Here is a 14,871-nt window from a genome sequence, read left to right as displayed (position 1 = left end):
TTTGCTGAAAAGTTTCTGTAATACTGTACATGTACATGAATGTCCTTTATAGCAAGTGTTGTTGTGTCAAGCTAAAAAACAACAACCCAACCTAGAAGTATAAGAATTCCATTCTGTTTGAATATACCGTACATATGATAATAAAATCTTACAGCTGCTTTTATATTCAGTTTCTTGTAGACTATTTTATTGTGTTCCATACATTGAAATTCATGCCAAAGAAAGCAAATCGGAATAAAAAATTCACTTCTGTCTTTTACAGACCTTGTTTCCCATTACATTCAACATCAACTTTTGATCTGGTATACTTGATAATGTACCAAAGTAGATGGCATTTGGCCAGAAACTCTAATTTTAGAGTAGTTTTTTTTTTCTTGTATGTTACAATGAATTATTATGGAATGGTTTTTGCTATTTTTCTAAGCACATGATAATATCAAGTTAATAGTGAATGGTAACTTCAATTCATTTGAGTTAGTATTGATTTGTCAAGGACATTGACTTGGGTTATTACTCCCTGCGATAGGATTTTGGATGGATTGATGGCCACAGCATAGAAAATGCCTTTGCATTGACCAGAATTCAATAGGTCATTGTCCGAGCCATGATTGATATGGGAGATTGTAGATGGAAATCTTTTGTCATTTTCCTAATTTATGCCATTCTTGTGTTGGATGAAAAATAGTTGCACTTGGGAAGCTGAAATCATTTGGTTTTATTTTATTGTTGTAATGAAATTGAACATGAATGGCAGGCTTTCAAGAATTTTGGCTTAATCCAGGAAAAGAAAAGTTATGAGTCAAGGGTTATTTTATGGCAACTTTTTATGTAAGATTATGTTTCTTGTAGTATGGGGGAGGTTACTAGATAGAGGGGAGGCTCTAGTAAGGTGTAAAGTGGTATATGGGGCTGAGGTTCTAGTAAAGTATAAGATGGTATGTATGGGGGAGGTTTCTGGGAAGGTGTAAGATAGGACTGTATGGTGGATGTTCCAGTAAAGTGTAAGATGGGACTGCATGGTGGAGGTTCTAGTAAAGTGTAAGATGGGACTGTATGGTGGAGGTTCTAGTAAAGTGTTAGACGGGACTGTATGTCGGAGATTCTAGTAAAGTGTAAGATGGGTGTATGTGGGAGGTTTCTAGTAACATGTAAGATGGGACTGTAAGGTTGAGTGGAAGATAGGGTGTATAGGGGAAATTTCTAGTAAGGTATAAGAAGGGGTGTATGAGGGAGGTTTCTAGCAAGACGGAGAGTATCACAGCTCATGCTGACTTTGGGCATTGTGTCACTATAATAGTCATGGAACTTCACTGCTAATATTCAGAAATTATGTGTGATTAGTTGCTGTAGTAGTTCATCACTTGGTAAAAATACTATTTCGTTACCCAGGCAATCCAGTTAGGTGGCTGGACAGCTGAGACATGACAAAAAATTGTAAAATGCCCAAAAATATGTGTTAATATCTGAGTAAAAACCAGAAATACTAAAAAAACCAACACATAATTACTTCATGTGATTGTGATTAGAATGTTGACATGGTGGTTTTACTCATCAATATTGTTTGCATTTTGCCGACACTGCAATTTCTTTCTTTCATGTTTTTTTGAAAATCAATAAGACCATTTAATTTCATAATGGTTTTGGTGTATTAACCATCATTTACATCAGATCTGAGGAAAACTGTCCAATTTTTGTTCTGCATTAGTTAGTAAAGTCATTTAGCTGTCTTAAATGTTGTTGACAATTGTTCGCAAATTCGTTTTTATGCAAAATCTCATTCATTTAAATGCTTGCCTTTGAAACAGGACCAGCTGCGGCAAAAATCTTTGATTACTTGCAAAAACTGCTCGAAAATGCAAACTTTGTCCTAGATTTGAGAAAGAAGACGAAAATCAATAAGAAATAGAGCACTTTGCACTGCAAGCAAAATTTGAAACCTAGAAACTTATTTAATTAAAGCTGAGATCTAACCTAAGTTGGTGTAAACAATCGCTCTTGGGTATTTCGATTTTTTTCCCCTGTCTGATCCTAAGTTGTATTTGGCATTGGTGATGTAAAATCCTGGATGCATTTTAGCAATTTAGTGGGTGATAGAAATATGTGTGAAAGCTAATGAAGAAGTTAATTTTCCTATTGAAGGAGAAAAATTTGTTGTAAAATTTCAGATGATTTTACATCTACAGCTCTACAAATTTGATGTGCTATATATGATGACTGGTTATATTTAAGTCATCAGAAAATCAAAGTAGTCACATGGTCAAAACTATAGGGAATCATAACTGTGATGGTCATGAAATTTGATATCAGGATGGAAACATGCAGAACAACCATCTTGAACTGTTAAAATTGTGTGCTTAAAACTCTGTCATCTCTTTAATTGTTCTCAATTATTTTGGTCATTAACCAGGTTTTCCGAAGGAAAAAACTGGTTATTAGATTGAGGTATGTCGGCGGGCGGGCGGATGGGCGGACGGGCGGGCGGGCGTAAACAATTTCTTCTGTGCGCAACTCCTCCTACATTTCTCGACGGATTTTGACCAAACTTTCACAGAAGCTTTGTCATCAAGTGCCCTGGCGCATATTGTCGGGGTTTTGCGATTAGATAATATTTGACCTAATTATGGCCCTTTAATTTTTTCCTTATATAGAATATATAGTGAACAATTTCTTCTGTGCGCAACTCCTCCTACATTTCTCAACGGATTTTGACCAAACTTTCACAGAAGCTTTGTCATCAAGTGCCCTGACACATATTGTCAGGGTTTTGCAATTAGATAATATTTGACCTAATTATGGCCCTTTGTTTTTTTTCCCTTATATAGAATATATCGTGAACAATTTCTTCTGTGCGCAACTCCTCCTACATTTCTCAACGGATTTTGACCAAACTTTCTCAGAAGCTTTGTCATCAAGTGCCTGACACATATTGTCAGGGTTTTGCAATTGGTATATATTGGACCTAATTATGGCCCTTTGTTTTTTTTTTCATTATAGAGAATATTATAGTGAACAATTTCTTCTGTGCGCAACTCCTCCTACATTTCTCAACGGATTTTGACCAAACTTTCTTAGAAGCTTTGTTATCAAGTGCCTGGCACATATTGTCGGGGTTTTGAGATTGGATAATATTTTACCGAATTATGGCCCTTTGTGTATTTTTTCCTTATACAGAATATAATAGTGAACAATTTCTACAGTGCGCAACTTTCTCCTACATTTCTCAACGGATTTGACCAAACTTTCACAGAAGCTTTGTCATCAAGTGCCATAGCACATATTGTCGGGGTTTTGTGATTAGATAATTTTTTACCTAATTATGGCCCTTTGTTTTTTTCCTTATACAGAATATATATAGTGAACACTTCTTCTCTGCGCAATTCTGTGCGCAACTCCTACAATTCTCTAGGATTTTGACAAAACTCTCGCAGAAGCTTTGTCATCAACTCTTGCTGCATGTTGTCAGGGTTATGAGATTTGATAATGTTTGACCTAATTATGGCCATTTATTTTTTTCCCTTATATAGAAATATATTGTTTTTGTTCCATATATAGAATATAAAGTGAACAAATTCTTATTTGCACACCTCTTCCTACAAACTATTTTGACAAACTTTCACAGAAGCTTTCTCATCAAGAGTCCTTGTGCATATCATCGGGGTTTTGTGATTTTGGGTGTGCGGGCGGGCGTTCACTTTAAAACAAATGCCCCTGCATGACGAAGCTTCTGTGAAATATTTTGCTGAAAACCTGGTTGCATCGCATTGCGATGTTCCTTGTTTTTATATTACAATACTTTCAAGAGGAAGGTAAAGTCGGACAATTGTACATACCTATATTTTGATATTATCTATTACTTACTAGACTGCAGCTAGCTCTGTTTTTTGTCTAGGATAAAAAAAGAACTGTCTAATTTTTTTATCTACATCAATACTTCTTCATCATAATATTTGCCAAGTCTGGACATTTAAATAAGTTTCACCTCTTGTCATTTACAAATTGTTACCATGTCCCTTGAGAGGGGAAATTGTGATCTATAATTTTTTGCCAGTATGTTGGTTGGGCTGGCAATTTTCTTACTTGCTGAGCTTTTTGACAGTGATATATGACAACACGGGATTTCTTGACAGAAAATATGAGTAATTGTAGGTTTACAAGTAACAGCTGTATGTGCCATGAAAAATATCCACTGACTCTTCTTTTCCTTTGTGTTTTGAGGTGTTTTGTATGGCCGCCTATCGATGTCATTCAATGTTTAATAAATAACCCTTCTTTATTTTATTTGATATTTTACCAGCACACATTACCATTATCATCATCTTGCCTACTTCTACCCATACTCTACCCCCTTTTTTCTTGATTTGTTATTTCCAACCACTCTCTCCACATACATCCCATTTTCAAGCAAGTTCACCAATTTCCCTTTATTCAATTTCAACCCCTCACCTCCCCACCCATCCACCTTCTATAACCATCTAGCACAAACACCATTACTGTGAATTTATCTGTTTATTATACTATAGAGAATTTCTGGTAAACTATTCAAAGCAATTTACTAATTTACTGATTTTACTGAAAGCAGTAGCGAAAAATAGCTAAAAAAATGTCAAAAAATACAAACTTTTCTTGAAACTACTATTTATTTATGAAGTTTTCATTAGTGTTAATTGCCTTATATATATATAAGGAATGAAAAGAGGGGCGGTGACACCACAAAAGTGCCAATTGTATTACCTTATATGTTCCTGTTTATATATCAATATAATTGCCTAAAGGGGCACTTAACATAATTGTGTGCCATGCATGGCTTTCACTTAGATATTAATAGGATGAAATTACAATCTTTTAAGTGTAATATTGATTTCAACTTCTGTCTTGGTTTTAGCAGTTAATGGTACTATTACTATACTACTATGACAATACTATAAAAGGTTAATAAAAGAAAGAGAGAAAGGAAAGGCGACCAATTTTTTGCTGATATTTATATTTCTACCCATATAATTATGCCAGTTTTGTCAGATAATTAAATTTATATTTAATTTGTAAAAATGTACGTACACTCTAAAATCTATGTTGAAAGTTTGTTGAAAGCACATAATTATATCTGATGAAAAAAAGATCTAACAATTGATTACGGCAACAAAAATATATATTCAATTTGCCATTAAATGTTAATTTTACTCCACCAGTTTCATAACCAGATTTGACTGGCTCATGTTTCATATACAGAATATACAGGGGGTGTGACAGGGGCTCATACTCATAGGGTATTGTGTTGTCCTGAACACATTGGGAGCCCTAGCAGCCCACCCTCCCCAACCCTCTTGTTTATTTTCTGTCTGTTTGGTTTGGCTTTAAAACAGAAGCTTTTGAAACATTTGATATGAAATTGAGTTTTGAAGCCGGATGGTCTTTAATTTTGATCAGTAACTGTTTATTTTACAAAATGTCAATTAACTGTTAAAGGGAGAATGAATCTGTCAAGTATTTGACAGTGATTAAAAGAAAGGTTGGCTTTGAAAGAAGACAAAATACAAAAAAACAACAACAAAAAAACAAAACAAAAAAAACACACAATTTGTGGCTGGAAACTCTCAATATAATCTAGAAGAATTCTTATTTCTCAAATTATTTTAACATTAATTTGGTATCTGGTTATATTTTCCAAAAGTTGCTCATTGGCCAATTACCTAAATCATACTTTACTTCTGTTAGTCAGTCATAGATTTACTTTCCTGTAAGAAAGTCATAATACTACTTTGTTTACATTTTGCTACTTTTATGACAAATGTTCTCACATTCAGAACTACTTTCTTCAAGGAATAAACATTTTATATGCTCTAAAACCGGTGTCAATGGTAAACAGTTTAAATCTCATGTTTACCCTTTCTAAAGGGTTTTTGAGGCATAATGTGCCTTTAAGAAAATAATTGACTGCTGGTAGGCATTGCCCCTATGAATATTCATTCAATCGGACAGTGCTCTTTGTTCCAATTTGTTTAAATTTCTAAATTTTATAACATCTTATTCAATTGACAATTTATAGCTAAATAACATGATTGTTGCCCTAAAGCATTAAATATATTGATTTGTAAAATTAGTGTTATTATACCTGTCATGTTAAAACTACATAGGACTATCTTGTTATTGTACACTTGAATATGTAAGCTTGAGATGCCCCCCATACTCCCAAAAATTGTGATTTATATCTGTCATAAATAGGCAAACAGAAATCTTCTCCAACCTTTTGATCTCACACAGCAAATATTGATATAAGTACCTGGGGGTACCTGTCTTTGTTGGCAAGTTATTAGGTAGATGAAAATGTTCAAATCAACATTGTTGAGTTATACTGAAAAATTTGTTAGCAAACCAAAGGAAATTAAACCATTAGGCCTTCGTTTAAAAGATGATTTAGATAAACTTAAAATTAATCCAGACAGTATCCTTCAAAATGACGATGAGGATGTTCCACCTTGGACTTATAATTCCCCGGAAATAAATATTAACCTTTCAAATATAAAAAAGGCATCAAATTCACCTGAATATTTCAAAGAGAAGTTTCTAGCAATTAAGGAAGAACATGAAGATTTTATACATATTTATACGGACGGTTCAAAAGAAGGTTGCAAAGTAGGTGCGGCTGTGTTTGAAAATAATTTTACATCTAGTATGAGGTTACCAGATAATGCATCAATTTTTACTGCTGAAGCAAAAGCTATCGATTTAGCATTGTCATACATAGCACAGCATACCCACGATAAATTTGTGATATTTTCTGACTCGCTTTCTGTTTTAATATCCATTAAAAATAAAAAATCTGACAATATCATGGTAAAGAAACTTCTTTTGCGATTTCATGATATACTAAAAACAAAATATGTTAAATTATATTGGATTCCAAGCCATGTAGGAATACGAGGAAATGAAAAAGTAGATGCTTTAGCTAAACAATCATTAAATTTTCAAAAAACTGACTTATTGTTACCTGCTTGTGATTTTAGACCGGCTATAAATAAACTCGTATCATCTGAATGGAAAGCAAATTGGGACAATGCCGTTTTTAATAAACTTCACGATATAAACCCATCTCTTGATATGTCACCATCTCTATCTCTGTCAAACCGCCGTGATCAAACAGTTCTTCTTCGATGCCGAATTGGACACACAAAAATTACCCACTCTTATCTCCTCACAAATGACAATGCCCCTTTCTGTGTAGGTTGTAATGAAAATTTTACTGTCAAGCATTTTCTTCTTGAATGTCATGATTTTTCACAGGCCCGTAATAGATTTTATTCTGTAAATTCACTCAAAGAACTTTTTAATACAATTCCATCAAAAAAAATAATTGATTATTTAAAAGAGATAAACTTGTATTCTAGGATCTAATTGGCTCATTTTTATTGTCATTTACAATGTTTTACATAATATTTTAAGCCTATTATAGCATTCGGCACGATATGGCCAGTTATGTGTTGACGTGCCGTAAAATCCAAAAAAAAAAAAAAAAAAAAAAAAAGACTGAGCCTTGAAAAGTTTATGACACAGTCTGTATTAAGGGTAGTGAAACATGAATTATCACTTGTGTACTAAAGTTTTCAACAAAAATGAATGAGAAGGTTGGGGTGCATTCATTAATACAGAAAATGTAATCATTCCTAGGTCAATTTTGACATTTAAAAAGTATCTTGTAGCTGCTTCATGCTCATCATAATCTTCAACAGCTTTTGATCTTTATTCTAAGGCTAGCAGTTTAAAAAAGAAAAAAATTGTGTGTGAGGTCATGGTCATGCTATTGCAAGAGCTCTTTGAACTTTTGGAAATTCATAGTTTAAGAGTAGAAAGATCAATGAAATTTCACTCCCAGATTTTGAGAAGAGTTGCTAATTCCATTATTGATCTGGATTTTGATAATATATATGAGCCGCGTCATGACAAAACCAACATAATGGGTTTGCGACCAGCATAGATCCAGACCAGCCTGCGCATCCGCGCAGTCTGATCAGGATCCATGCTGTTCGCTTACCAACTCTATTACAAGTAGAGAAACTGATAGCGAACAGCATGGATCCTAATCAGACTGTGCGGATGCGCAGGCTGGTCTGGATCCATACTGGTCGCAAACCCACTATGTTGGTTTTGTCATGATGCGGCTCATTTATGATATTCCTGTATGGTATCATTACCATAGGGAGTTCGTACCTTGGTTACCGGTATACCAGTAATGTATTCTAGGCTTCATGATAGTCCATCAACCCATTCAGGCTCTGAGAGTACGAACCCCGGCATCCATGTCCTTTATACCAGTGATACCATGCACCCCTGCTATAATATTATATTATAGAAGGCAGAAGGATGAAAGGTCAGCGTGTCAAAACAAGTGTTTTGTATTTTAGTCAAGAGGTTTAAAATGTGCACAAGCATTTATTTTCTGAGGCACTGGGATATTAACCTTTAAATTGTTAAAATGTTTTTGCCCTGCTTTGAATTTAAAACAGTCCATTAAAAGTTAAGCAATTTCAATTTAAAAACAAAAAAAATTGAGCCACCAACAGAGTAAATAGACTGAAGAAATAAAGTAAGTAGGTTAAAAGTTTAAAGAAAGAAGACCAGAAAATGGTCCAGCAAATATTAAGGTTTAAAGTTCTATAAAGGTTATCTCCCTTTCTCTATACACTCCGTGTATAGCAGTTACTATACTGGTGTTTTATTTATTGGTTAATCAGTACTTTACCCCTTCAGCTTTGTAACATATGTTTTAAATTATATAGTAGTACAGCAAAGTTGTATAAATAGTAATGATTTTATCATTATTACAGTTTTATGATATGAAACATTTGTGTTTGATGATTCATGATTTTTAATTCATTCTCCAAATAATGTACAACAATGTTTTTGCTTGTCTTTGTTGTTTTTTTATATCCAATTTTAAGCTAGAACATCTTAAGGAAGTTTAAATTCATGTTACGCTTGTTATAACTGGAAGAATTTTAATTTGCATATTTATATAACTTTATATATAGAATAAACGCTTCATCTCGGCTCATTATGAGGTTTTTGTTGATAAAATTTGAAGCATGGGATGACGGCTTGTTTTGACACTTTATTTGGCAAGGTCGTAAATGATAAGAAAGTTGCGCTCTAGTAAGACTGAAAAGGCAATTTTGTTTAAAATCTTATCTCACCATGGGGAAATTGTATTTAGTTTTTAAAATGAATGTGTTTTTACGTTATATTGTAAACAGAATAGAAACATAAAGGACGTTCTTTGTGTTTAAAGACATTTAAGTACTCGTCTTAAAGGAATGTTTTCAAATTGATTTCAATCTTTGCTTTCTGTCGTCTTTGTATTGCTTGCGTGGTTATGAAAAGACGGGTTTTACAAAAAAATTAAAGCCATTTATTTAATACGCGAGAATAAAAAAAAAACAGCAAATATTGACGTAGTAATGGTGTGCAAATAACCAATTTTTTCTTTTCCAAAAAGTAAGACCTCATTTTAACATGAAGCCTGGATTTATTGATCCAAACTGCTGAAAAGAAAAAGAAAAAAAATATCCCACCATGTTTCAGACTTTTCGTCTTAATAAAATTACCACTTTTCTTGGGGAAATTGTAATGTCTTTTTAGTCCCGTAAAATCCCTGCACAGATTTATTCATTCCTTATGAAAAATGCAGTCATCGATTTTCACGTCCTTTCAAATTCTTTTTTGCTTCTTTCCATAGAAAAACATTTTTTATGGAAAATAATCATCTTAGAAGTCTTTCATTCAGAATTGTTGAATTACTTTCAGAGAAAGCCATTATGTTAGAAATAACATATGTCTATATTTTAGATCTTCTCTTATTTTCCAAAATAGATTACTTTGTAATTCTTAGGGTTTCTTCTCTGTTGTATTTTTTTTTCTCTAAACAGCTTTTATAAATTTCATAAAGAGTTTTTATCATAATTTTCATCAAGATGCAATGTGTTATTAGATAGGCATTAAATTGAAAGCTGAGGTTCTCCTCTCAACAAAGTGGTCATGTGTTTGGGCAGTATAAGGGTCACAGTTACAGGCTACATATTTGATACTAGAACTTTAAGCAAGGGAAAGTAATATCAAAAATTTTGAAAGGAAAGCTGTTATAGGTATCTCCTCGAGTAACAACCAATTATTCTACATTAGCTGTGGATAATAAATAATATGAGATGTTTTGATGATTATTGATGCCTGATCCACAGGATATGCCTGTCATGGGGTTTGAACTTTCAAAACTATGATTGTCTGGATAAAATTTTCATATCCATATCCGAGGCATTGCACATGGAACATGTCTAGCTATTGCACATGGAACATGTCCAGCCATTGCTCATGAAACACATCCAGGAAGTGAACATGGAACATGTCTTGCCATTGCTCATGAAACATGTCTTGCCATTACACATGAAACATGTTGAGGTATTACACATAAATGATGTCCAGTCATTGCACATGAAACATGTCAAGCCATTACACATGAAACATGTCAAGGCATTACACATGAAACATGTCAAGGCATTACACATGAAACATGTCAAGGCATTACACATGGAACATGTCAAGGCATTACACATGGAACATGTCTAGGTATTACACATAAAAGATGTCCAGTCATTGCATATGAAACATGTCAAGCCATTGCACATGGAACAATGGAACATGTCCAGTTATTACACATAAAACATGTCCAGCCATTGCACATAAACCATGTGCAGGCATTGCACATGAAACATGTGCAGGCATTGCACATGAAACATGTCAAGGCATTGCACAGGCATTGCACATGGAGCATATTATACTGTTTAAGGTTGAGAAAGAAATGTTGCACAGTGTCGGAATTATTTTGAATTAGTACATTATAAATATTGAACGTCTTCTGACCTTAAAGATTGTTATATAGCCAGATAAATAGAGATAGTCAATGTACTTCAGTCTTTGAATATTTGTGACACGTGTGTACAAAACTATGATAAATTATAGAGATTAAATTTCGATTAAATTTTGACTGAATCATGCCCACACAAAGCCCTCTGGCATGTTTTATAAATACCAAGATTTTGTTTATCATATATTGAAATTGATGACCTTTAACTTAGTCTGTTTAAACTTCTGTTGAAAAATTGTTCAAACCAATACAGAATGAATAGGGTTGTTATTTTTTTACAGATCTGTGTTGACTTACAGTAACTGTATGACAAATAAATTTGTGCTGATCATAATAGATATTGATACAAGTTTGATGAATAGTTGAACATTACCTTGAAAACATTTGTATGACTTGGCAATAAAGGCTTCAAACTTGTACAATAAGGCTTTGTACATTCTTATTAAAGGCTGCATACTTGGTCTTTAATGACCTCAGATATGCTGATTATTGACTATATATATGCTTAGCAAAGGCAACACACATGCTCATCAAAGGCTACATGCATGCTTAAGAAGAGATACCTGCTTGCTCATAAAGGGCTACAAACATGCTCATAAAGTTCTATATGCATGCTCATATGGGCTACATACATGCTCTTAAAGGGATAAATGCATGCTCACAAAGGGCTACATGCATGCTCATAAAGGGCTTCATACATGTTTAAGAAGGGAAACAATATAAACTGTGTTTGGTGGTGAATAAATGATTTGTTTCATGTTATGTTATGATGGTGTCCACATGATCCACTTGGTTCTGTATCAGCAGTTCCCAGTTTATATTTGAGAGGTTACATGTTTGATTCCCTGTTAAAACATGTTTCAGTCTCATTAGGAAGTATGATGATTCCAATAATCCTCAAGTGGACTTGACTTAACTCATTTTATTTTTGTTTATTTCAGGAAGGTGATGAAAACTCGCATCCTACAGCCTCTGCACGACGTGAAGTAAAACACGGTCTGAAGGAGTGGTTAGATTACCAGGATGGTCAGAAGATCCTGCTCACCACACCTACAGTCCTCGTAGGATACAGACTCGAGGTGTACAGGGCGGAGGGTACCACACAGTGGTATACTGCTGTCATACAGTCCTATAACCATACTTCAAAGGTAACATTGTAAAATATATGTAAATAGAAAGTTGTCAACGTTCAAACAAAAATTAAAGAATCTGAACAGAACAGATCAGAATACATGGGAAATTAAAATAAAAGTTTCCATATCTGTTTTTGTGATGCCTACAACGAAAATGGGTTATGGTTCTGAACATAGAGTGTGGTAACCCTCAGAAACTGGGTCACAGTACACCTTGTGTGTTCTTCCTCCACCAATAAAGCTGGAAAAGTTATTAGATATTTAGATATTAGTATCAATGCACCCTTTTTTTCATTGAAGTTGAAACTTAAGTAGAAAAAATTGTCAAATGTCAAATTTCCAACCAGCTAAAAGCCACAGCACAATATCTGTCATGCTAACATTTGACCTAGAAAACTATATTTGTCTATAAACTGTTAACAACTGTTGCAAACTTTGAGCAATGCCCTCTCAAGAAGCCTATTTGATTAAGAGGCTCTTGAAAAAGTTGTCTGAAAGCAAGAATTCTTGTCGGTTAACTAGATTTGTCATGTGCCATTGTCTCGGTGCTTGTAGTGAAATATAGAAGTAGACTGCTTCCAGTAAACCGTTATTTGTCAGTTATTCTATTAAATTTTAAGATGTTATTTCCGTGTGGTGTCAATTTTCAGTGCTGGTTATAATACTGTTTTCCTGATAGATTGAAAAGTTGAGCTTACATGCAATTGAATGTGCATGTAATTTGTAAGATGTTTGAATCATCCTTTATACTGCTATCATGGGATGGTTATAAAATATGAATTATGATGAACTTGTACAGCATTTTGATTTGGTGCTAGTATCAGTGTATAGTATAGTCAGTACATACAGAAACGCCATTGCTAGTCTGGCCATTTGATGATGGAATATACCAGTCATGTGCCATACACCGGCTGTTCAATTAAAACTTCTAGATATCAAAATCCCTTTAAAATCATATTCAGTAATGGCAGGCATTTCTATAATAACAATTAAGCAGTTTAAGGGTTAAGAATGTTTAAACATTTACACAATTATGTAAACGTGACAGCCAAAGTAAAATGTCCTTGCTGTTTTTCCTGACATTAATGTTTCTCAGACAAGAAATCAATAGAAAAGAACTGTGTTTTGGGATAGTTGCCCGCCCGCTCAGGGCCTAATTGATTCAAGGAATGCAGATAATGGTGCTAAATTGTAAAAAAGAACATTATTGTGACTCACACAGACCCTGAGTATTTTTTTTGTCTGAATAATAGTGGGAGATAAATGGAGCTCCTACATGGTGGATAATGTGAGTTATATCTTTGAACTTCAGAAGGTTATGAGGCTAATATGTTAGTTGTTTTTTGCTGGTGACCTCATTTACTGATTGGTTAAAAAGTTTTTAGGCATCTCTTTTTGAATACTGGACTTGTTTTTTTCCTGTATGAATGTAATCATACAATTAGTTTAATGGTTATGTGGTGGTTCAATTGCAATGATTGCTAAATTATTCCTGAATGCCCTTGAATCACAATACTCCATGAAAACTACCTTCTGTCAGAAATGTGAACAGATGTTTTGTACCATGTCTTGGAGACTGACGTCCAGCAAACAACAAAATTGAAGATTTTATGAATTGACCTGTTGAGGAAACTTCCAAAATTTAAACCAAACATCTACTCTAACTTTGAGAAATTTTGGTCATTGTAAGATGGTGATCTTTAAAATTAGAAGTAATGAATATGTCATGTTGTTGATGCATTGATGCTTTTTAGGAGCTTTGGGCTACCTGATTAGTAAGATCATTGAAAACAATTATTAAAATTACATTGCTGAAGTGGAATGGCACCACCAATCCTTTCATTGGTCAATTACTGGAAAGAGGAAGTTTATAGAAATAAGATCATCTTGCAATCTTGATATTTCTCTTATTCCAATCAGAGAGAGATTTCTATAAATGGATATTGGCAGAATTTTCTGTTATCCAGTCTGTCAAAGCCAAGAAAATTGGATTTCTTATCCTGTCTTTCCTACGGGGAATTGGCTCTTTCTTTGATACCACTCTAGATCGATAAGTCAATATATTTACTTGTCCTAATTTTAGTCGTATAAATTGAGATAGAATTCCCTGCAGGAGTGACTTTTCAAGAGTGCTTCAATCATTCAGTATTAGGAGAAGAGGACACAAGGATCACCTGTATAGATAAAGATAATGAGGGAGGTCATCTCATTTGTACTTTTGTCCCAATCTGGTATATTTCTGACTGGAACTAAAAAGTGATCAACTTTTGCCAGAACTATAGAGCTAGGACAGCCTGCAATCCTGTGTAATTCATCCACCAATGTACAACCCTTCCAACATAACACAACCCCCCCACCAAAAAAGAAAATATGAATAAAATATTTATGTCCATTCATTTGTTGCTTCAGACAGACAGAAAGAAAAACAAGAAAACAAAAGAATATGAAAAAATTAAGATATAACAGTATCAAGGTCACAACTGATTTAAATTTCTTTATGTTTGTTCATTGCAAATAGGGGGAAAGAAAAAAATCACTCAGACTTTACTTTACTAATTTCTTTAAGTGTAGAAAAGAGGAGCCTATTGAAGTGTGTAACAAGTTTAGAGAAGCCAATATGTGCACTTATCATGTTAATGATCACAGACAGGTCTGTTTGCTGCAAGCAATTTGAAGCCAAATTGCCTTGTTGGCACTTATAAAAGGTCATTATTTGACTTCTGAGTGGAAAAAATTTACTTTGCAGACAGAAAAAATCCTGTATTGTTTATATTGCCATTTGATTACTATAAAGTTTGGATAAAAATTCTGAAGAAACTGTTTTCTCTT

At 33.8% G+C, this 14,871-nt stretch overlaps 1 protein-coding gene across 2 annotated transcripts in view; it reads left to right on the top strand.

Moving 5' to 3' along the window:
• Positions 1-14,871, top strand: part of LOC132754098 (protein split ends-like) — a 117,721-nt gene that overhangs the window by 32,605 nt on the left and 70,245 nt on the right. For both annotated transcript variants that reach the window (XM_060744693.1, XM_060744692.1), the window contains exon 4: positions 11,851-12,057. In XM_060744693.1, coding sequence (XP_060600676.1) covers positions 11,851-12,057 — 207 coding nt within the window. The remainder of the gene's footprint in view (positions 1-11,850; positions 12,058-14,871) is intronic.

The sequence above is a fragment of the Ruditapes philippinarum genome, unplaced genomic scaffold (genome assembly GCF_026571515.1).
Source record: "Ruditapes philippinarum isolate M1 unplaced genomic scaffold, ASM2657151v2 ctg466_1_1_1_1, whole genome shotgun sequence".
NCBI classification, from domain to species: Eukaryota; Metazoa; Mollusca; class Bivalvia; order Venerida; family Veneridae; genus Ruditapes; species Ruditapes philippinarum.
This window is presented reverse-complemented; position numbering and strand designations above follow the sequence as displayed.